The following is a 23,862-nucleotide window of genomic DNA, read 5'->3' on the forward strand; positions in this document are numbered from 1 at the left end:
TTTTTAATACACAGACTGTAAGATGGGAATTTTATCCAATAAAAGTATGAAATTATAAGTGGGCTCCTTGGCCAGAAAAACCTGCCTGGAGTCTCAGATGTCAGAGGGCCAGAACAGAGGCCTGGTTCTGGGGAAACCGTGGGATGCTGCCTTAGGAGTGATTCTCAAAGAGGAACCCATGTCACCACCTCCCCTCTGGGGAGTGCCAATGAGGTAGAACCATGGAGGAGAATGTAAACACACGTCAGCTCTCAGACACCCAGCAGAGGGGAGACCATGGAGTGTGGGGACACTGCTGGGTCCTCACAGAGAGGAGCGGGCTCCCTGCTGGCTGCTCTGCAACAGCTGCTGGAACAGAGAGTGGGGCTGGTTGCACAGGGCGGCCGGGGAGTCCAGCTCCATGACCCTCCCAGCTTGCAGCACCAGCACCCGATCAGAGTTCAGGATAGTGTTAAGCCTGTGTGGGAAGAGTGGTCTGTGAGGGGGATGGAGGGCAACATCCTACAGCAGAAAGCTGACCCTCATTCCCTCCCCCCCTCCCTTGGACACCACTGTTCTGCCCACAGACTTTACCCCTGGCTCTACTGGGGAGTGGGGGCTGCAGGTTCCTTCAGACAATGAGCTATGAGAACAAGGAGCTGAGGTTCACAGGGGTTTGGAATCTCTAGGGCCCTGGCTCCTGGGGTACCTGACACCATAGCCCCCGACCAGTCTCAACGTTAGACACTTGCACACCTGTGCGCAATGGTCAGCACTGTCTTGTTGGCAAAGCGTTTGCAGATGGTCTGCTGGAGCAGCTGGTCTGTCTTCTGGTCCACACTTGCTGTGGCCTCATCGATGCACAGGACCTGGGACATGTGGAGGGGTGGGTGGGAGGACAAGGAAGAGGGTTAGTCTTGGCTCCTGCCCAAGCACCAGCACCTACCTTGCAGCTGGGCTAAGCCCAACCTGCAGCTCCCCACCTCCAGCTCTAAAACGAAAACTAACTTGGTCCCTTGAGACCTCTCCCCAACTCACTTCCTCACCCCTCACATGCCTCTGCCTTATTCCCAGCCCTCTCAAATGTCCCTTCCTCTCACCTTACCTTGGCATCTGTGAGGAGAGCCCTGGCTAGACACAGCAGCTGCCTCTGTCCCAGCGATAAGCTCCGGCCCCCCTCACCCAGTTCACCATCCAGACCGCCTGCAAGGCACAGCACTTCACCTCCGGGTCCCAGGCCTCTCCCTGCCCCCTCCCTGCTTCCTCCTCTTCCACTCTGCAGGGCAGGGCCTGGTACTCACCCATGGATGTGATCACCTCACTCAGGTGGCACTGCTCCACAGCCTGCCACAGGGCCAGGTCCTCATATAGGCCACAGGGGTCCAGGTTTTCCCGAACAGTCCCACTGAACAAAAAGGGCTCCTGGGGGATGATAGCCAGCTGGGATCTAGAGAACAAGGAGGGGCCCGCACATGGGGTCTAGGCTGAAGATGTGGTCACTGCTGCTCCCAGCACAGGTTTTAGCTGTAGATCCAGCACCCCCAGGAAAGCTTGGGGAGAAGACCTGAACACAACCCTCACTCTGTGCCCCAGTTGGTCAGCCATGTTCTAGAACGATGCAGGTGCTTTGAGGAAAACCAGAGAAACCAAGGCCCAGACTCTGTCTTTAAGGAGCTCACATCTCCCTGGGCCACCACACACAGAGAACAGGAGTGGCTTAACGGTGTCGCCCTGCCTCCCGCAGTCACCGGGACAGCAGCAATGGCAAGGAATGAGCAGAGTTCGAATAGTAGGGCAGGGACACATCAAGGTTGGAGGGCCTGGAAGTGGGTCCTGCAGAGCCGTGGGGTGGAGCTCTAATGTAAGGCCGCCACGAGTTAGAAAAGGCAGCAAAGGCGGTGCCAGGGCGTGGGATCAGTAACGGGCTTCAGAGCAGAGCTCCCCTACCTTTCCCACATCATGGAACTCGGAGAATGTGATACTAGGCTAACCTGGGGGTGGCGGCGGGATGTTTAGCCCCAGATGTGGCCTCTTGTGGCCAGGGGCAACTGGCCCAGGTCTTGAGCTGTCCAGAGCACCACCTGCCAAGCCCAAGGGATGAGTGTCTTGGGCACAGCACTGGGAGGCTCTGACTCAGGGTGCAGGGACTGGTGGTCTAGAATGCAGGGGGCATAGTGGGAAGTACAAGATAAAGCTGGAAAGGAGGGCCTGGGTCAGAGTAAAGACCTCGAGACCACAGCTCTAACCCTGGACCTGAGTACTGGGAGCTCGCCCTCCTCGCCTGCTTGTCCTATCCACCTCCTCACCGCCAGCCGACCCTGACTGCCCTGTGTCTGTAAAGCCTTCCTGGCTGGGCCTCCTTCTAAGTGCCAGTAGTCTGGTTCTCTTCTTCCCGCTACTCCAGACCTGAGCTCGGCCAGCTCCAGCTGGCTGGTGTCCACTCCGTCCAGGAGCACTCGCCCCGAACTGGGCTCCAGCAGCCGGAAGAGCACCAACAACAGGGAAGACTTGCCAGAGCCCGTGCGGCCCACGATGCCCAACTTCTCTCCAGGCTGTATGCGGAAGGTCACCCCATCCAGGGCATTTGGCAGCCCTGGCCGGTACACCAGCACCACATCCTGGAATTCCACACTCCCCTGGGTCAGCCAGCCAGTGCCTAGCTGGTGGGGTTCATGGGTGGGAGAAGAGGGAGATGGGTGAAAATGGGAGACACGGGGAGGAGAAGGGGGGTTGGAGAGTGGGAGGAGGAGGGAATAATGAGAAATGAATGGCGTGAGAGGAAAGGTGGGAGAAATGAGGGCAAGTAAAGGAGAGAGGGGAGAACAGACAATGATGAGGGACACAGTGAAGCAAGGGGAGATCACACAGGGACATGAAAGGAGCTGAGACAAGTGGTGAGGAGTAAACGGAACTTGGGCCGTCGGGACAATCCTCTAGGGCGCCAGCACCAGGCCAAGGGCAGGGGTGCAGACCTACCTGCTTCGGCTGGCCCTGGGGCTCCTGGGGCACATCACAGGAGTACTCCTCCAGCCGCTCAACGCTCACCAGCATGGTCTCTGTCTGCGTGAAGCTGCTCACCAGGCCCGAGAGCAGACCCGTCAGGGACAGGGCATAAGACAGTGACAGGCCCACCAGTCCTAGCAGGAGAGGAACACCAGCCACTAGGGGAGGCCTGGACACAGGGATGCGTGTCAGGAGGAGTGAGGCAGAACGGCACCTGAAGCTGTGGACTGAGGGCATTTCAAGGAGGCCAGCAGAGCAGCAGGAAGATGCCAGCCCCAGACCAGCACCACAGCAGGCTGGATGCAAGGCAGTGGAGTAGGTCTGGAGAGGCTACGGTGATGACAGGTGGCAGACAGGTGGGCCTGGCAGAGTGCCGTGGGTGGGGGGTGGAACAGGGAAGGGGCGGAGTCACAAGACTAGTGCTAGTACCAGATCCATCACCTGGCCCGGTCACTTCTTGAGACTCAGTTTCCTCAACTCTAAAATGGGGGGCAGGAGAATTACAACACACCCTCACAGGAGACCCTGGGTGGCAGATGAAAATGCTGGGGGACAGTGCGGGAAGAGGTCTGGGCCAGGGGATGGGAACCGCATGCTTCTGAGGTGAGCGTGAAGGTCCCAGGGTGGTACCTGGGTCAGCGAGGCCCTGCTGGTGCTGCACCAGGGCGATGCCCGCGATGGCACTGACCACCGCGGCCCCCATGAGCTGGAGCCGAATGTCCAGCCACTGCATCGTGGCACTGGACGCAAACTGGCACCTTTGGTTTAGCTCCAGGAGCCTCTGGTTCTCCTCCTCAAACCTGGGGGAGGACAGGAGGCAAGTGAGGCCCCTCCGCTGTGGCAGTGACTCCAGACTCCCCCACCACATGGCTCTTTCCTGGAGCTGATCTGTACACCCACAGGCCTCCCCTCAGAGTCTGGAGAGGTCGGTGCGCCCTTTCCTAGGGGCTGCTCTGCCTCAGTAACCCTTTTGTTTCTTTCCTCTTTCCCTTAGTGCCCTCACCCACCTTTCCCTTCTCAGGAGACCCGGAGCCCACCTCCCACGTGCCTTTTTTCTTAAGGGACCCTCTCCCCCCCCCCAGCACCTCATCCCCCTGGCCCTGGTTGGGAGAGGCAGATCCCACACACCTGTCAGTGGCCCCCGTGGCCCGGAGCACAGGGAGGCCAGCTAAGGTGTCGGCCAGGTGGGTATAGAGTGGAGACAGGGTGAGGCTGCCCAGGCGCCGCAGCTCCCGCGAGGAGGCCCTGTAATGGCGCTGCACTCGGTAGTAGATAAGGCTCAAAGGCGGCAGCAGCAGCAGCAGCCAGGGCAGGCCGGAGCCCAGCACAACCAGGAGGCCCAGCAGGCCCGCTGAGTTGGCCAGGAGGATGTTGAGGATGAAAGGCAAGCTGTCATCCACACAGGCCACATCAGAGGAGAAGCGGTTTAGGACCCGGCCCACAGGTGTGGAGTCGAAGAAAGTCACCGGTGCCTGGGAGAAGGGGTGTGGTTGGGCAAGGGCAGGGCCTGGCAGAGCGGGGGTTGGGCCATCCTGGGGAAGGTGGGTGCGGAGGGAGGCCCGAGGTAGAGAATAGGAAGGGGACAGAGAGGATGGACAGGTGGGGCCTGGAGAAGACTATCCCAGGGTAGAAAAGAGAGACTGTCCCTCTGGTCAGCGGAGACCCTGAGAGGCCATGCTGGCCATTCCACTACCTCTATGCTAGACATGCCTATGCCTCTCTCCAGAATATGGGGACTTCAGGCCAGTGAGTGAGACTTAGTCGGATGTCAGGAGGAACACCCCGATTGCCCAGGGAGGGACAGAGTGGTGAGGGCGGTGGTCCGAGTCGTGCTGTCTCCTGGCTCTGCGCCGAGGCTCTGGAGTCAGACTGCTACAGAGGGATTCCGGTTCTGCCATTTAGTAGAAGTGAAACCCCAGGCAAGAGGCTTAATCTATTAAAGGCCTCTGTTCCTCATTTCAAATACAGGGCTAATAATGGAACTGCACCTTACAGGGCTATCGGGGGCCACATGGGTAGCAGTCAGGTCCTTGGCACAGTCTGCCTGGCATGGAGGAGGTGCTCAGTGACTGCCCAATACTTGGTCTACTAATGGCAGGTACAGTCTCATCAGGTATTATACCCCTTCCCCTTTCCCCACCTTCCCTGTCCCCCAGCTCTCTGCTGTTACTCGGGGAACAGTCCTATCTTAAAGCAGGAGACTAGGTGAAGGACTTTCTGAAGCACCTCCTAAAGACAGTTTATGGTAAACGAATTCCTTCACAGCCTGAAGATGTCCCCTACTTGGCTCCTGGAGGAGAGGCAGAATAGTGCGCTGCTTGATCCCTGGCAGGCAATGGAAAGACCTACACAGTACTGGGTTCACAGCCCGGCTCTCTGGGGAAATAGCCTCACCTCGGTCACCTGCACCCTCAGAGCCTCCGTTTCCTCGTCTGAAAAATGGGGATGACAATACCTACCTCATAGGGTTATTATAAACCCAAATAAGATAAAGGAAAAGAAAGGGCTTTAACAACATTAATAACGACTGCCAAATGAGCACTTAGTATATGTGCCAGGCGCTATCCTAAGCACTCTCCATATACTAATTAATTCAATAGTCATACTAAGACAATGGGTAAGCAACAGACTAGACTAGATATACACCTAGCAATCGGGATGGGTCTTAGAAACAGCCCTAAATAGAAGTCGCAAGAAACAAAATTTCACTTGTAAAAATACATGAACACAAAACATAGGCATTTCACAAAAAGACAAAAAGACACATATTAAACACACTTAGAATGGTTGCTGTTCGAGGAAAGGAGGGGAAATGGAGAAAGGGTGTGCAGAAAAGAGATAGATAAATAAGCAACACCCCACAGGGACTTCGCATGAACTAAGGGGCGGTTAACTCAGCCCTCTGCACACAGTCCAAAACGGACGTGACTCTGAGGATGAACCTCTCCTCCCCGTGTTACAGAGGAGAAAGCTGTAGGGTTAGGCAACTGGGTTTGAAGCCCAACAGCCTCTCTGCCCTCAGCCTTTCCAGGTCTCAAGTTGTCAAGTGCTGCGCGCACCTGTTTGGGGCTATAGTCTCCTGAGGACTAGGAGGTAGGCTGGGGCCCCCAGTGAAGCCCAGGCCTGGGGAGGGCTCCCCACGCCACCCCCACCCTCTCATCCCCTCACCATAAGAACTCGACACAGCAGGCGGCGATGCAGGGTGGCGGCCGCTCGGAGGGTGCCTGCTGCAAAGAGCACCGCTCGGAGAAGGGTGCAGAGGGAGTTGACACCGGCGATCGTCGCATACACGGTGAGGTAGAAACGCACGTCTGAGGAGCCATTGGGGGCAGCTTTAGGCAGTAGGAACACTGAGGTGCTGGGTGGTGGGAGGAGGCTGTGGGTAACCAAAAGTAGGGCCACTGGGAGCTCCCTCCCCTCCCCCTCACCACTGCCCCCCATTCTCCAGAGAGACAGCCCCGCAACTCTTGCTGCCTGCCTGGCAACCGCTCTGATGACGCCAGTCCCAGCCACTCACTGGAAGCTTCTGGGGGAGAAGAGCAGCAGCTGGGCAGAGAGGAGCCCTGTGGAGTCGGCGGAGATGGGGGCTGCGGCCTCCAGGGAGTCGTTGCCGGCTGCCTTCAGCTGAGAGGTCCAGTGGGAAAGCCACCAGTCGGCAGCATTCCGCGTGGCTGCGTGGGGATGGGAATGAGAAAGCTGCGAGAGACTCGCCTCCTTTATTCTAATCCTCTGCCCTTCTTCGCTCTGCTGGCCCTCCTGCCCTGCCATGATTCCATGTCCTCCCTGGTGTGTGCTTCATTCCTGGGTCTGTCACCCCACAGGTCCGGGGAGAATGTGACCTCAAATCTGCTGAATGGGGCAGATCAGAAGATGGCTATGGAGTGATCTGTCTGGCCTCTGGGACTCTCTCCGAACTGGGGGCAGGCCTAATGTCCCAGCCGTCGCCATGCCTGGTGAGTCTCTGGGCTTTGTAAGAGTTGGTACAAGGTGAAGGATGTGATGGGGACCTAGACGACAGGGCTGTGGATGCGATAAGGGCCTCCAGGGTTTATCCCTACCTTGCATGAGGAGCAGCGAAAAAAGGATGGCCAGGGCCAGGCCCGCACCTATGGCCCTCCAGTATGCTTGGTACACGTGGAAGGCCACGGCGCCCTCCTTCTTGCTTTCTTCCTGCAGCAGGCGGCCAGATGCACCCTCCTCCACCTTCAGCCCCTCCTTTGTTGTCTCTGGGTTCCACACTGACTGGGCTGTGGCTGGGAAGATCAGGAAGGTCGGGGGGACTAAGCTTGATGGTTGAAAACCTCAGTGTTTGAGAGGGGCGGGCAAGCTCAGTAGAAATCATCTCTCTCCAGTGTCACAGTGAGGAGCAAGCCACCTCCTCCCATCCTCGGGCCATACCTGAGTCAGACCCTTGCCCATCCACAGCCCAGACTTTGGGAACAGCTTGCACCAATGGCAGGATCTCAGAGGGAGGCCCTGGAAGGTAGCAGGGGAGATTAGGAAGGGACTATTCTCGAAATATACTAGGCTTTTCTAAATATGTGTGCCAATCCACCCCACACCCAATTCTTTTGGGACCCACCCTAGCACAGCTCTGCTCTGGACCCCCAGAGTCTGGGCAGGACCGTCAAGTCCATCCCTTCTGTGTCTGGAGTCCAATCAGCACATTTAGAAAATATTCACCCCTGGGAGAGTCACAGCACCTGTGAGCGCTCCGTCCAGAGTCACCTCTCAGCACTGCTGAGCTTTCTCCTCACCTAGCAGAGAAGACCCCTAACACTCTGGTGGAGCCTCATGTCCTCTGTTTCTCTCCCAGAAAACTTGCAGATGGTCATGTCCCTCTGGATAATAACCCTTCAGGATTTTTTTAAAATAAAAGACTGTTCTAAAATTGTTTTCTCTTCTCCGAGGGCACCCGAATATTCTCAGTGATCCTGGGCGTCTAAGTCCAGTCACAGATCCCAAGTCCCCAAGCCGCCGGGTCTTTCTGCCAGTGCGCTCCTGTCCCTCCCGCCCCGTTTCCTCACATTGGTTCTGGGAAGGCAGGACAGAGGCTCCCGTTAGAAAGAAGGATGAGCAGGCCTCACACAGAGGGATGGCAGAATCTGCACTCGACAATCCATCTGTCCCTCTTCCCCAGTTACACCCAGGCAGACGGCTCCCTCACTGGCCGGCTTCTGTCCTGCAGACCACATTACCAGCCTGGACCAGGCGCCCGGCCTCCAGCAGCAGCACCAGGTCAGCCTTCTCCAGGTACTCGGTGCGGTGGGTGCAGAGCAGCCGTGTGGTGTGGCTCAGCGCTCCCAGGATGCACCTATGTAGCAGGTGGTTGGCCACGTCTGCATCCACAGCAGCCAGAGGGTCATCGAGGAGATAGAGCTCCTTTTCCTAGAAAGCAGTGGGGGCACCGTGGACACCAAGTCCTGGGTCCTCTGGCAGAACCCAGACTTCTCCTAGGACATGACCTTGAGAGAGTCAGACAGGGCAATTCAGAGGAAGAGAGGGAGGTGAGACCTGAGATAGACTTTCCTCCAGTCAAACAAGCCCAGTGCCCTAGGGCAAGTGCCCAGCCTTGCTGGGTCCCAGAGCCTCAATGCACATAATAGTTTTTAAAGGACCTTTAATTCTGCCTTACAAAAGGAAAATGGGATGGCCAAGGGACCAACAACTCAGGAGCATGGGTGGGGGAGAATTAGATACTGATGATAATACCCCATCCCACGCCTTCTGACTGAGTTCCCAAGGTTCTGGGCTCCCCCACCTTTAACTCACCTGGTAGACAGCACGAGCAAGAGCGATCCGGGCTCGCTGTCCCCCGCTGAGGGTCACACCCTTCTCTCCCACCTCTGTCTGGTCTCCAGCAGGAAGGATCTGATGAGACAGGCCCCTCAGTGTTGGTCAGCGAGCTCCCCGAAACTTCCTACCCCATTTCCTATCCCTTTGCATAGAAACAAGTCAGTGAGCTCGAAAAGACTGGTCTTGAGTCTGAGGGAGCAAGGCAGTGGGCATAAGCCACAATTCCAGTAACAACCAGCATTTATTGAACATTTACTATGAGCTTAGCACTTTACAGGCATCATCTCATCCCATCCCCTTGACAACCTTATGAAGATGGTATTAGTTCCTTTTCACAGATGAGACCAAAGCTCAGACAGAGCCGCTATCTTGCCCAAGGTTGTTTCACAGCTAGTATGGGGCAAGACATGAACAGAGATTCCTAACCACTCCTGCACAGTGCCCTGCCTTCTTAACGGGCAAGGATGATGATGGGCATAATGCGAAAGCTTTCACAGGTTTTTCAGGAAGGAACACACCTTGAGCCTTCCCGTGGTGTCAGGAGTGGCCTCCTTAGCTAAGGGGTCCCTGTACCAGAGGAAGTACCTGTAGCCCACCAGATGGCATGTCCTCTGAGGAGCTTTGCTACTCATCTCTTTTCTTAGTGTCTACAACAGTTCCTGGTGATATTTGGGAAATGCTTGATATAGAAACAAACAATAAATGGACCTAGGATGCCCCATGGTCAAAGTCAAAGGTCCTCCTTTCCAGAAAAGTGCCACATTTACCTGAATAGGGTAGTGGTGAGGACAGTCCCGCAGGGATATGGGGGTGGGGTGGGGAAATCACGGGAGAAATGTGTAATTTCATCACCCCTAAATTTAGTACTCTGGGTGAGGGGGATCTAAAGGGTTCCTTAGGCTCCCCTAGAGTAACCTTGACTCTCCCAAGTCTTCCCACTTGGAATTAAGGAAGGGACTCTTGAATAAGAACTGTTAGCCAGCCCTGACCAGTGTGGCTCAGTGGGTTGGGCACTGTCCCACAAACCAAAAGGGTCGCTGGCTCAATTCTCGGTCAGGTTGGGTTGTAGGCCAGGTCCCAACTGGGGGCATGCAAGAGGTAACCAATTGATATTTCTCTTGCACACCGATGTTTCTCTCCCTTTCTTTATCCTTCCCTTCCCCTCTCTCTAAAAATAAATATTTTTAAAAAAATATAAAAAAAGAACTACTAGTCAGACCTATGCAGAACTAAGTCTGACAGAGAGCCCTTCCCTGCCCCAGACAACTCGGGGCTCCCCCACTGCTCTGTGGGGCACTGCCACCACTGCCCCTCTGAGCCCCACGCAGAATGAGGAACCAAACAGCTGAGCACCCCGGGGGGGACCAAAGCCCGACGGCCAGTCCTAGGTGAGGATGCCTGAGTGGAAGCGATGCCTTCCCAGAGTAGCAAGTCTCAGCCTTGAGGTGTCAGGGACACAAGGAAGCAGGTGGCCAAGAGGTTTCTGGGCCAGGAACTCACACTGAGGTCGTCATTGAGGGCGCAGGCCTCTAGCACTTCCTTATATAGCTGGGCATCAAATGTCTTCCCAAAGAGAATGTTGTCTCGGATGGTGGCAAACTGGATCCAGGGTTCCTGGGTGGCCAAGCCAAAGCCATGGGACAGCCCCCACACTGCCACCCGTCCATGCAGCCTGCAGAGAGCCAGGCCAGCAGCATGAGGGCTGGCTCCAGACTGAGTCTCTCCACGCCCAACCCTTTCCAGACTGCTGTCTTCTACACAGGGGCCCCTTCATGTCACATGGCTCTTTGGGTTGGCAGCCATGGAGGTGGAGATGTCCTAAAGGAGGCTGTGGGCTCATTCTGAATAGGGAAGGGAAGAAATTGGTCTTTGACTGAAGCCAAGCAGCTGTCTTACCTAGATGTGCTCAGACGCTCCGAAGAGACTGTGGCCACTACCCTGGACTCATGCATTCTCACCATGGAAGAAGACAACCTTCCATCACACCTCAGCTCTTCCCTGGGTCCCTTCCCTGAACAACCACACCTTCTCAAAGGGTGGCGATGCTGGATGTTTCCACTTATTTCTTCACTCACTATTATAACACTTAAAACACTCTGGTGTGATGATTATGATAACTCACTTTGACTGTCTCTCCCTTTCCAGACTGAAAACTCTCCCAAGAAAGGGACCATGTCTTCTTCATCTTGGCATCTCTGGCCCCTAAAAAAGGTGTCCACCACATAACAGGGGCTAGGTAAGTGTTCACTGAAGGGCAGAGCTGAGGGTGGGGACGCTAGAGGTCGCTTACCTGTGAAGCTCCCCAGCAACAGCGGCCAGCAGCGAGCTCTTCCCACAGCCCACCTTCCCCACGATGCCCACAAGGGCGCCCTACAAAAAACCGCACAAGTGTCAGTTCTCCTTCCTGAGGCCCTGGGCTGCCGATCATGCCACAGCGGCTTCTTTCTAGGTCCCAGTTAGTCTGTAGGGAAAGAATTTGCCCTGGGGAAAACTGCCCAAGAACTTCCAAGGGAAGCTCTAAGACAGCATTCCAGAATGGTGAGAGGGGAGGATACGACCTCAGGCTAGACGTCTGATACCTCAGGGCAAAAAGCACTATTTTTCAGAAGTGTCCATTTCTGTGATTTGCAGCTTAAATTTGTTGTGTTCCCTTCATTTCTTAGTTGTAATGTACATTCATAGAGCTAGCTCTTGTACGAAAGAAAAACAGAATCCCTCTCTAGACACAGGCAGAGCTCCCAGAAGCTCTGTCCGTGATGCCCCCGCCCAGCCCAGCCTGGGCTGACCCATCTACCAGTAGGCACCAGACCAATCCGAGACCCTTCCCTGGAAATGCTCCTTAGTTCTGGCTACAGCTGGTAAGCAGAAGGGCTCTCTGCAGTCCTAGCTTCTGCTCAGTGGAGAGTGGGTCCACAGAGAGAGAACAATGAGGCCAATACAGAGAAAAAAGCAGACAGAAGGAAAGAGCTCTCTGCAAGTCAAGGCCTGGTTCTGGGCTGCTCCTGAGGTTGGGCTGCGTGCTTGGTTTTGGACTCTGCAATTCATCTCTATACCCTTAGTATACATTCTTATTTGCTTAAGCTAGCTCCAGTGGGTTTCTATGATTTCTATCCAAAAAAGCCCAACTGACACATTAGCAAAATTCCTTTGAAAAATCCCAGCCTTATCTTGCCTGAACTAAGAGGAAAAACAAACATACAGCCCCAGCCAGAAATGTGGGCCAAGTGTGGGGGAGACAGTTCAGGCACCACTGGAGGACGCTGGGTTGAGACGTGGGGCACAGGGTGGGGCGGGGGTCAGGGCAGAGTGAACACTCAAGACTGGGGTGAACAGGAGTCACTCTCTTGCCAGGAATGTTTTTCAAGTGCTTCTTTGAGAATGTGTGCCAGTGGTGTGAATCACAGGGTGCAATTCCTTTCACCAGGCTGCAGTGGATTATCTATTCCATTCGCAAAACCCTTCTCAGAGGGGTTACTGGGCCGCTGCTGGGCCTCTTCCTGGTCCTCAGCCTTGGAGGGATGCTGGATAAGTTCTGGGGTCTGTTCTGAACTGGACAGCACCTAGGGGTCATGGAGGATCCAGCAGACAAACACACTCGCTGGTCAGGACTGGGTGGGCATGAACTGTCCAAAGACCAGAGACGTGACTAGTCCTTCCCTTGGTAACTAGAGCTACAGGGCCATCTAGCTATGACTGGCTCCATCCTCGTTCATCTGCCACCGAGTCCCCATCCTCCTTATTAGTCTCAGGACTCTCCTACGTTGTGTGAGCAACAAACCTTCTTCACTTCAAGGTGACTGATGAAGGTTTCCTGGCTGGTTCCAACTGGGTCCCAAGAAAACAGGGCTTCATGCAGCTCCACCACTGTAGATCCATCTGTGGGGAGATCTGAACAGGGGAGACAACACTCACCTTGGCCTTCCAATGCACCACCTACCTGCTTTGGGGAGGGTAAACCAGGGGCATGTCATTAGCTTGCCTGTCCCATGTCTGTTTACCCAGGGCTGATTCAGCTTCAGTCTCACTGTGAGGGTTCTCCCCCAGGAAACGGCCGCCTGCTCTACCTGGATTCCATTGCCTCTAGCTTCTCTTGGTAGCATCTGTGTACAGTGCCTGGGAGCTACAGCTCCCTCCTCACCTTGTGCCAGGTTCTACCCTCTAGCTTCCCCTTACCTTGGCTGTAGTAAGCCTTGGGGTTGTGGTTGGGAAGGTCGAGGAATCGCTGGATCCGGTCCAAGGACACTTTGGCCTCCAGGAGGGCATTGATCACCCAAGGGAAGTTGTTGAGAGGAAGGATGAGCATGCGTACTAGTGCCAGGGCTGTGAATACCTAAGTGGGTTGGAGGGAGGGAGCGGGGGTGAAGCACCTGAAGGCCTGCTGTATGGACGGCCCCATGGATGGGTTTGTGGAAGGAAGAACAGGGCAGCAACAGAACTGAGGGACAATCAGGACAATCCTTGCATCAGAGTTGGCAAAGGTGGGTACTCTAAGAATCCTACAAACTCCAGATGTTCCACCAAGGATCCAGGTCGTACCTGAAGCACAGAGGCCCAGCCCATTCTCAAACCTTCTCAGAATTTCTAAGTAGTAACCCTCTGGCCCTGGGCAGAAGTGTCATTAAATTGTGGATTTTTGTTTTCCTTCAAGGCCATCAGAAAAATAATAAGGGGACCTAACACCGAGCTTGGGCCTGACTAGAAGTTAAAAAAGGCAGAGGTAATAGGAAATTCCTTCACAGACGGAAGGGTTACATAAGTGAGGCCCCAGAAAAAGGTCCCTTTAGAGGATTCCCCTTGGTTGGGAAAGGAAAGGCAGCCAGGGATCCCCCTCCCTCCCTCCTTCCCAGCCAGCACCGCTGTCCTGAGCCCATCTCCCCACTCCACTGCAGCCTCCTTGCTGCTGCCTTCCTCCCATACTTTCCTACAGCCATCCTCCCTGCCGTTCCCGAATCCCTACCTTGGTGGCAGTGAGCTGGTGCCCCAGGAGGACATAGGTGATGAAGATGACAATGGAGATGACAACTGGCAGGGCAGCCCACAGGTACACACAGGCTGCATCCAGGTATTTGATGACCCGGAGTTGCCCCAGCTCTTGAGCCCGGCAGGCCTCTACTCGGGCCCCCAGTGGCTGCTCCCACCCGAAGAACTTGATGACTCGAATGCCACTCAGCAGCTCTGTCATGAGCTAAGGATGGGGACAAGAAAGCAGTGTGGAGACACTGCTCATGTTTGTCCCCTGCCTGGGCCTCCCCAGGCTCCTGGTAGAGGGTGCCAAGTACTCTGAGCCCCCACACACTCTGTACTTGCTACCCTGGTGTTCTCCTCCACCTCACTCCTTCTGTAAGTCTCACCCTCAAACCCTTTTCTGCCCTGGGTTGCTTCCCCTCCTTTTACTTCTCCATATGCTGCTAACTGGGAATGGGTCAGAGCTGGGACCCCCTAACTTCCTAAGAGATGAAATGGTGCAAAGGGCAGAGGGTTACCATGCCAGGGTAAAAGCATTCATTCTGTTAGATGAGGGACTGAGGACTACTTCCCAAAGCCAGAAGATAAGGGCTCGGGGGGCTGGTCACCAGTCCGGCCCATGGCTTGGGTGGTATGGGAACTACTGCTCCTGTTGGAGAATACAGGTGTAGGAGGCCACACCACAACTCAGGGTCAGACAGGCAGAGGGGCCCAGGAGAGATGGGTCAGGGCCGAGGAACTCTTTGGATCCTAACATTTTTATATCCTTGGCCTACAAAGCCAGGGAGGCACAGGGAGCGTCCCCAGATGGCCCTGGAGACCTGGTGTGTCACGGACAGGGAAAAGGCCTCCTGCTACAACCAGCCACCAGGGTCAGCCCCTCCCCATAGCCCTCTGAGCTATTCCAGTAAGACGTTGCCAGCTATGCTGCATAGGCCCCAGGCCCACCATCCCCTCTGTAAAGGTCCCCATAATCATTGCAGAACCCAGAACTGACTCAGCCAGAGGCTCAACACCTAGAGCTGGCCCAGGAAGGAAAGTGAGCTACTCCTTTCCCCAAAGCCCACCTTTGGGGGGATCTCCAGATTGCTGAGGGACCTCAAGCAGCCCCTCACCTTAACCCGTGCATCCTTGTGCTGTAGCATCTTCTGGTTACTGGCCATGATGCGGGTGGCAATCACTTTGTTGACAGGTACCAGTAGCAGTGCCAGGATCAGGCCACCCACGAAGGCCACACCCACCTGCTGGTGCAGCAGGTAGAGGGTGATGGCCAGCTGCAGCGGCAGGCCCCAGGCCTCATGGAAGCTCCCAGCAAAGTTAAGCAAACGCTCAGAGTCAGTGCCCAGTAGGTTCAAGGCTTCCCCAGTAGGAGGGCGGCTGGGACCCAGCTGTAAAGCCTTTCGGTACAAAATGTTCAGCACGGCCCCCCGTGCCTGAAGTGTCACCTTCCGTACCTCATACCCATACTGATTCTGCAGCACAGCGCCCAGAACAGCCCCACCAGCTAGCCCCACGGCATACAGCAGGCCATTGCTTAGTGGCTCCTGCCCCTCCTCCAGGAAGCCCACCAGTAGGGACAGCAGCAGAGGCCCTGAGAATCCCAGCATGGTCCCCACCAGCTTCAATAGTCCAAGACCCAAGTAGCACCGCCCAAAGGCCCCATACAGAGCCCTCCACAGCTGGCCCCCCTCCTGCCAGTGTGCCTGGAAGACACAGGCCAGGTAGGTTGGGTGCAGCCTGTGTGGAAGGTGGCAAATGTCCCGGGGCTGCTGGAGCTCTCCACGGGCACCACGGGCCAGCAAGGGTGTCAGCCAGGCATAGGAAAAACGTGACAACCAACTCTCCCCATCTTCAGCTATCTCGGGTTCCTGTCTCTCAGGGAGGAGGGGCTCTTGGGCCCAGGATTCCCGGGGCTCCCCAGGGACTGCCCAGCCCAGTCCATAGGCCAAGAGTGCAGCTAGCTGCAAGATGAGAAGACACAGGCGGGAGAGAGGACCTGGAAGAAGTGGGGGCAGAAGTGTGCCTCGCTGGAAGTGCCACAGCAAGGTCAGCACTAGGGCTGGGGCTGGCAGAAAGGCAGCCAGAGCCAAGGCCAAGGGTCCCTGGGAGTGGCCATGAGGGGAATGAGCCAAAACCCATAAAGCCAGGCTGTGGCTGAGCCAGGCCACAGCTGCCACGCCCCCTGCCAGCACCTCTAGCCCTATAGGCCCTGGGCCCGCCCCTGGTGACAGAGCAACTGGAAGGAGGTCTAACAGTGGAAAGCTGGCAAGCAGGCAGGAGGCTGTGATTCGGAGGCGCCAGCCAGGACTGCAGGGTAGGTTGTAATCTGGACTCCTGGGGACAAGGAGGAAAAAGAAAAGGAGATACATTATGGCTGATTCAGGGCCCAGACATCCCTCTAATAACTCACTCCCCTGAAGAGAATCAACTCCCTTTCCTCCTCTGTACACATTACTTCCAACCCCAGTTTACCCTGGAACCTAGAGCCTTTTCTCCTAGGAAGTCTTCGTGGATTCACCTAATTTATTTTCTAATCTAACCACAACATTTCTCATCAGTCTTTCACCACAGAAAACTGTTCACAGAAATGAACAGTTTTGAGTTTAGGGTGTACCAAACATAAAGGTTTTAATTAGGAAAAAAATTCTACATTTTCATACTGATAATTACTACAGAATGAGTATTCATTTTCACAGAAATAGCTACCTAAAATAATCCTTGAATTCACCCGAAGCACTATTAGATGAGTAAAAATTTGACTGAAATACACTTTTTACACTCTTAATAGCCTGAATGTCATGAAGCCTCAGAATACTCTACTCTCAGTCTTTCCAATGGTTGTAGAAAGTGGTGTGGATCATTCCTGCAACTCCTTTAGCTGAAGAAAAACCTCTTTCCAGTCTTGCCTATATCTATCTTCTTGGCATGCAAAACATATTTTTAATACACAAAAGGGTGATCTGTCTGCATTAAAAATCAAGTGTAAAACATGCCTGCAGCAATGAATGTTAGAATGTCTTGAAAGTTCATGTAAAACGAGGATAAATCTTTGTTTCCTTTGATGGCAGGGGTAGGTTACTGAAAAACTTTAATTGTAGGTTAAAATGCTTCAGGTTTCCTTAAAAAAATCCAGCTTAGAAGTTATATGAAGGGGTTTATGTTGGAATAAAAGTCAACCTTTAGTAATTCTGTCTCTTAAGATGTGGAGACAGAAGAGCATTGGGCCTTTGGGGGCTGGAACACTGGCCCTAAGTTGGCCATCAGCCAGTCTCACGACTCTTTCCCTCTGTGCATCTCATTTTCCTCATTGGTGCAGTGACCAGTGAGGACTCTCGACCCAAAGCCCTCCAAGGGCCCTTCCCACTTGAGATTTTGAATCTCTCTAAGTCTTTTCAACAATGCACAGAACTCTGATGAGTGAAGTGAAATAACCATGATTTCTACTGATTACATGATGCTCGTTCTTGCTTGCTTTTTTGTCAGACTGTAAGTTCCCAAAGGAACCTCTCTGAGCAGGCTGTGGATGTCTGTGCTGACTGACTAACCCTCTTTTCTTTTCTTTTGTTCTCTGTAAGAGATAAAACAGTATTCCTCTAAGCCCAAAGCTTCACTTACCCAAGGAAGGGGTTCATCAATCCCCTCATTCATCTTGGTTAGGGACACATTCTGTCCATCAGGCTAAGGACTCCCACAGGCAGAGACAACACTCTGATCAGTGGCCAGAGTGAGACTGACTTTGCCATGTCTAGCCATACAGGAACTGAGTACAAAACCAAGGTGAGTTTAGCCCTTGCACATTCTAGTCCCAAACCTGGGTAGGGTTAGGGTTGCGATTTTGCTCTTTTCCTCTACCCACTGCTTCCTCTCCAGCTATGTATGTGTTCTTTTCTTAGCTTATGAACACAGAGGTTTCAAGAGACAGAAGTGAGAAACTGGTCCTACAACTTCAACACAAATTATCCTTTTTTGGCTAAAAACATTGTTCACCCAATTTTGCCTCTAATTCATGACAGTTGTGTCTGAACATCTGAAAATCTACAAAATTGGTGATTTCTACCACGCACCAAGCTTTTAAAAATGTGCCAGGCACTGGCTCTATATGCTTAAATGCACTATCTCATTTAAACTTCCCAGCACTGGTATGAGGCTCAGCAAAGTCAAGCAACTTGCTCCAAAACAGCCACACTGCTGCAAAGCGGTAATGCCCACATTTTATTCTACTTTTGCCCTATTCCAGAGACCTCACTGGTTACACTGCCGCGCAAATGTGGGTTTTGGGAGAGGTCTGCAGGCACACACGGACAGATGTGTGTGCACCCCGTCTCTACCCACCTAGGGGTCCCCCAATAGCAAGCACTGAGCACGGCGAGGAGGGCGTGGGGCAGGGCGCTGAGCACCAGCTGGGTGAAACAGTGGCCTGTGGTGTCCCCCTCCCACACCGGAAGTGGCTGCAACGCGCTGGTGTCACACAGCTGAGCCAGAAGCTGCTCCATGGAGGCTTCACCTGCGGGGAAAGCCAAAGGGTGGGGAGAGAGGGTAATCCGCGTCCCGATGGGTGAGGACCAGGCAGGGGGCAGGCCCTCGGGAGGTGGGGGAGCTGGGACGCTGACCCGGTCGCGTGGCTGGCGTCAGCTGGCCCTGACTGCGAGCCCCAACCATCCTCTTCCCACCTCCAACCCCGCCCTCGAACCCGGACCTCCCCCTGCATCCTCCCTGAAGCCAGACCCCGTCCATTCTCGCGTTACCTCAAGGGCACAAAGGGAGATGGTTTGACTGCCTGGAGCTGGCGGACCTCGGGGTCGGTCACTTACACGGCCTTTGAGGTCCGGAACCTGTAATCTGAAGAACTGCTTTTCACCGGATCCTAAGATCCCGAGCACTGTTGTAAGCAAAAGAGCCTGCTACCTGCCGGGTTGGGGTGTTGGCCACGCTTGCTTGGCACCCCCTAGAGGCGGGATGACTCCTCAGGCGCCGTTCGCCCTCTTGTTCACAGAGTTTTCGCGTTGGTGTCGGTTTCGTTTGGTGTCTCTACCCTGGCACGCCCCTACTGTGGCATCCTAGTATTTCCGCCCGTCTTTGCGGCCTCACTTGAATGTGGACTGAACTCAGCTGTAGTGCAACGTCATTCATACACTCATGTAGAGTACTCTCTCCTCTGCCTGCTGGTTACTAGCAGGTACATGCCTTGCACTTCAAGTTTTCAGAACTTTCTGAGAAGTCGAACGTGACCTGCACCAGCGCATAATGCCATTTAGGGACATAAAACCATTTCCCTCCTAACTCCAAGGCTACATGGCCTGGGGGGAAGTTATCTAACCTCTTCGAACTTCAATTACTTTGTTTGTATAAAGGAAATAATACCAATACCAAAGTACTGTTGAGAAAGTTTAATGATTAAAGTGCTCAGAGCAAGTGCTTTGCTTAGATTAGTTCGACATTAAATCCTTAAGGGCAGCAGTGGTATAACGGAGTGAAATGCTTCCCCTCTCTCATGGCTTCAGGCTAATAGCTTTTGCTATGCATATGCTAATTAACTAGAGGAGTTCCACTTGAGGCTTGAGTTTTTGCGAGTTTGGCCAGCCCCTTGCTAAATGATGCTTTTCCCAAAGAGGTGGGAAATGTGGGAAAAAATAATGACTGTTTATGAAAGATCTATGAATCTCCAGAACCAGACTCAGATGGGCTGCAGATCAAGAACAAAGGGATTTAGAAATTTCTAGCTTTTCCTTGGATCCCCCTTTCCCCACCCACCTCTTGCCTCACCCATCCTCCCTTCTCTTGACTTAAAAGACTCCTGAATTTTTAGCTTTCTTAAGATGGATTTGAGGATTAGTTCTCCTCTCTGCTCAATTGATGACTTTTAAACCAACAAACCTTTCCATACTATGACATAGTAAATATTAGCCTCTCTTTTGAAGCATCAAGCACACAGGCCTTGCACCTATAACATTCCCACTGCCCATCTGAAGAAGGTGGTACAAGATGGGGTGCAGGGTATGGTCCCCTCATTTTCATAATACTCAAGTGTGCTAATTTTTTATAAGAAGTTTGGCAAAGGGGTCACACACCAAGCATAGGATCCTTTCTGACTGTCACAGCCAACTAAGCCACTTTTTCTCAGAACATGGGAGAGGAAAGACCATTTGAAGCAAATAATTGTTTTGTTCCTACTTCTTCCTAGTTACCCAGATAAATTTTTCACATGGTTTCTAAAAAAATGAGGCTAAAGGTATAAGTTTGTCTCTGTCCTTCCCCTTTGGGGAATTATTGGTAAGCAGAATGACAGCGAGGTGGGATGAAGAGGTTAGCATTGGTCACCAGATAATTCACAATCCGTAGAGGGGAAGGCTGGCCAAATTCTCCAAAACCTACACAGCCAAAGGGAGATTCTACCACTTTGAAAACTGACTTCAGACTCATCGCACTCAGATCTAATGTGAACTGAGCCTGGATAACTGAGCCTTATGTGCTCCCAGAGATAATGGGAGTGAGGGTGGGCGGATTCCGCTGAGTGGCTAGGAGGGGATGGCGGGGCAGTACAGGTACCTCTGAAGAAGGAAGAGGAGCTCTCAGATGGTGATTTTCCAAGGCAGTAGGTTCTGTCTCCAAGGTTTCCTCTCGGCTTACTTTCTCCTTTCTCCCTGCACTTTATTCCATAGTTACCAGCAAGGCGATTCACTGGAGGGCAAGTGTGGCCAGGGCTAAATCTGGGCAAAGCCCCTGCCACACCACGTGTTCATTCAGCTCACATCATCTCCCTGAGAGGTAGCCTGTCATCTGAGAAGCATCGTGGAGTAGAACTAACCTGAAGGGTGTGAAGGGAACAGGAACAAGGTCTGCCGAGACCACCTGTCACCTGCTTTTTCCTGAAGATGACCTTTCATGGACGTGAAACCATGCACTATGTGGCCTTTTGTGTCTGCCTTCTTTCATTTAGCATAATATTTTTGGAGTCCACCAATGTTAGGGTGGTCGGTGATGCAGGCTGTGAAAGAATTCACAAAGAGAAGAAAGTGCAGAGAGTAAAGGTTTTATTTTTACCTTCCTAAGGGAGGGAAAGGGCTAGGTGAGGAGACCTGCACCAGCACTGAGAGGTGGGGCCTGTGAGCTTTTATGGAGGGTGGGGTGGCTGTAGAGCAGCAGGTTTGAGTTAGGCAGCATCTTGTTTCAATGTTATCTTTGGGTGCAGGGTCCAGTGGTCATTGGTCTGGTCTGTCCTGTTCCTTAAGTTCCTGGAGCCTTTGAGCCTTCAGGGCACTTTCAGGAATTTTCTAGTCCTGGGGATAAAGGTTCATAACACAGTCGTGTTTATGGGGTCCAGCTAGCTCCAAGAAAGAGGGCCTGAGAAAGTGGTTTTTGCCCTATTAACCAATGTCGTAGCATGTATCAGTAGTTCATTCCTCTTTTTAAAAAGAGCTTTACTGAGAGAAAATCCACATAAACAATTTACTCAGTGTACAATTCAATGGGTAATTTTATTTTGTTCCCTCTCTTGGGTATTTTTTTTATTGATTATGCCATTACAGTTGCTCTATTTTCCCCCCTTCATTCCCCTCCACCGTGCACATCCCTCCCCCACCATTCCCCCCCTTTAGTTCATGAACACATGTCTCAAGTTCTTTAGATTCTACATTTCCCCTACTATTCTTACCCTCCCCCCTATCTAGTTTCTACCTACCATTTATGCTACTTGTTTTCTGTACCTTCTCCCCCCTTCTCCTTCTCCCACTCCCCTTTGCTAACCCTCCATGTGATCTTCATTTCTATGGTTCACTCCTGATCTAGCTGTCCTCTTAATTTGCTTTTGTTTTAGGTGTGGTTGTTAATAACTGTGAGTTTGCTGTCCTTTCACTGTTCATCTTTTTTATCTTCTTTTTCTTAGGTAAGTCCCTTTAACATTTCATATAATAAGGGCTTGGTGATGATGAACTCCTTGAATTTGATCTTATCTGAGAAGCACTTTATCTGTTCTTCCATTCTAAATGAAAGCTTTGCTGGATAGAGCAATCTTGGTTGTAGGTCTTTGGATTTCATGACTTGGAATACTTCTTTCCAGCCCCTTCTTCCCTGTAAAGTCTCTTTTGAGAAATCTGCTGACAGTCTGATGGGAACTTCTTTGTAGGTGACTGTCCCCTTATCTCTTGCTGCTTCTAGGATTCTCTCCTTCATTTTAATCTTGGTTAATGTAATTATGATGTGCCTTGGTGTGTTTCTTCTTGGGTCCAACTTCTTTGGGACTCTCTGAGCTTCCTGGATTTCCTGGAAGTCTATTTCCTTTGCCAAAATGGGGAATTTCTCTTTTATTATCTGTTCGAATAAGGTTTCCACTTGTGGCTGTTCCTTTCCCCCTTCTGGTACCCCTATAATTCGGATGTTGGAGCATTTAAAGATGTCCTGGAGGTTCCTAAGCCTCTCCTCATTTTTTTGAAATTTTTTTTCTTCATATTTTTCTGTTTGGTCATTTTTTCCTTCCTTCTGGTCTGCTCCCTTGATTTGAGTCCCGGTTTCCTTTCCATTACTATTGGTTTCCTGTGCATTACCATTCATTTCAATTAGTTTGGCCTTCATATGTTCCTCTAATTTGTGACTAAAATCAACCAATTCTGTGAGCATCCTGATTACCAGTGTTTTGAACTGTGCATCTGAAAGTTTGGCTGTTTCTTCATTGCTTAGATTTATCAGCTCTGGGGCTCTGAGTTGATCTTGAACCATGTTTTGATCTGTCTGCGCCTGTTACATATGAGGAGAGGTGCCTTAGGTGTTCACCAGGGCGGGGCCACCCAGGTCGCTGGTTTGTGATGCTGTATGTGGGGGTGGGGTCAGAGAGGGAGCATTGGCAGTCCTCTCCGCTCGCCCAGTCCGCCTAACCACTCGCCCCGCCTGCTTATCTGAGCGCAAATGTGCGAGCCCGCCGCCCTGCTCCGGCCACTGGGGCCTGCTCAATCTTGGTGCTCACCTCTTCACTGGTTTATCTGCCTGCAAATGTGCGACCGACTGCAGACAGCCAGCCGCGCCTCTTCCCTGGGTTCCGCCCGTAGCTAGCCCGCGCCTGGGATCCGCACCCTCAGCTGACTGTGCACCGCCCGAATTGGGGGATCTTTTTTGCCCAACCAGCTCTGCTGCTGGCTTCGCCCCCTCACCGGTTTTCGGACTCCGTATTCGATTTTCTGTGTGGTTTGGTTGCATTTATTGTCGTTAAAACTTTGTTATTTTTAGATTTGTTTGTGCGAGGTCGCAAAGTGTTCCCACCTACGCCTCCATCTTGGTGGAAGTCTCTTGGGTATTTTTTAAAAGATTTTATTTATTTATTGTTAGAGAGAGGGGAAGGGAGGCATAAAGAGAGAGAGAAAAATATAGATCAGTTGCCTCCTCAGGCTGCCCACAGGCCAGGCAAGTGCCCTAACTAGGAATTGAATTGGAGACGTTTCAGTCTTCAGGACAATGTTCAACTGACTGATCCACACCAGTCAGGGCATAATCCAGTGGTTTCTAGTATACTGGCAGTCAACATTATAACATTTTCATCACCTCGAAAACCCTTTCACTTTCAGGCTTTTATTCCCAATCACCCCCCAACCCCCAACCCTAATCCACTATCTGTCTCTACAGATTTCCCTCTTTTTGACTTTCATGTGAATGGAGCCATGTAATAATGTGGACTTTTGTGACTGGCTTCTTTCTCTTAGTATAATAATTTCAAGGTTCATTCAAGTTGTAGCCTGTATCAGTATCTCATCTTCTTTTTTTTAAGTAATTTTTATTTTTAAATATATATATTTTAGACAGAGAGGAAGAGAGAGACAGACAGAGAGAGAGACAGACAGACACAGATCAGTTGCCTCTCATATGTGCCCCAACACAGGACCAAACCCACAACCCAGGCATGTGCTGTGACTGGGAATGGAACGAGCAACCCTTCATTTTGCAGGACAATGCCCAACCCACGGAGCCACAACAGTCAGGATTTCTTCTTCTTTTTTTAAAAAAAAGTTTTATTTATTGATTTTTACAGAAAGAGAGGAAGGGAGAAGGAAGGATCAATCTACTGTTCTGCTTATTTGTTCATTCATCGTTTGATCCTTGTACTTGCACTGACCAGGGATGGAACCTGCAACCTTG

At 52.4% G+C, this 23,862-nt stretch overlaps 1 protein-coding gene across 8 annotated transcripts; it reads right to left on the reverse strand.

Annotated features, from left to right (window-relative positions):
- Nucleotides 1-16: 16 nt before the first annotated feature.
- Nucleotides 17-18,693, reverse strand: ABCC10 (ATP binding cassette subfamily C member 10). 8 transcript variants are annotated; one of them, XM_037154237.2, is made up of 22 exons: nt 18,489-18,688; nt 18,076-18,247; nt 14,859-16,077; nt 13,736-13,963; nt 12,952-13,108; nt 12,557-12,666; nt 11,069-11,148; nt 10,279-10,450; nt 8,755-8,853; nt 8,181-8,370; nt 7,381-7,458; nt 7,041-7,235; nt 6,500-6,653; nt 6,151-6,340; nt 4,111-4,454; nt 3,613-3,782; nt 2,956-3,116; nt 2,386-2,639; nt 1,281-1,426; nt 1,085-1,182; nt 736-848; nt 17-457 (listed from the first exon to the last, which is right to left on the reverse strand). In XM_037154237.2, exons 2-22 carry the CDS (start codon nt 18,234-18,236, stop codon nt 304-306), a joined length of 4,473 nt encoding a protein of 1,490 aa, XP_037010132.2. In that variant the 5' UTR covers nt 18,237-18,247; nt 18,489-18,688; the 3' UTR covers nt 17-303. The 8 variants fall into 8 exon arrangements, 5 of the variants coding, with proteins under 5 accessions (XP_037010132.2, XP_037010121.2, XP_053524281.1 ...); XM_037154226.2 differs by having other exon boundaries at nt 6,151-6,358; XM_037154245.2 differs by having other exon boundaries at nt 373-457; nt 1,080-1,182; nt 6,151-6,358; nt 18,489-18,690.
- Between the last annotated feature and the right edge of the window lie 5,169 nt (nt 18,694-23,862).

This window comes from Artibeus jamaicensis, unplaced genomic scaffold (genome assembly GCF_021234435.1).
Source record: "Artibeus jamaicensis isolate MK-2021 breed Jamaican fruit bat unplaced genomic scaffold, CSHL_Jam_final contig_484, whole genome shotgun sequence".
Lineage (NCBI taxonomy): Eukaryota > Metazoa > Chordata > Mammalia > Chiroptera > Phyllostomidae > Artibeus > Artibeus jamaicensis.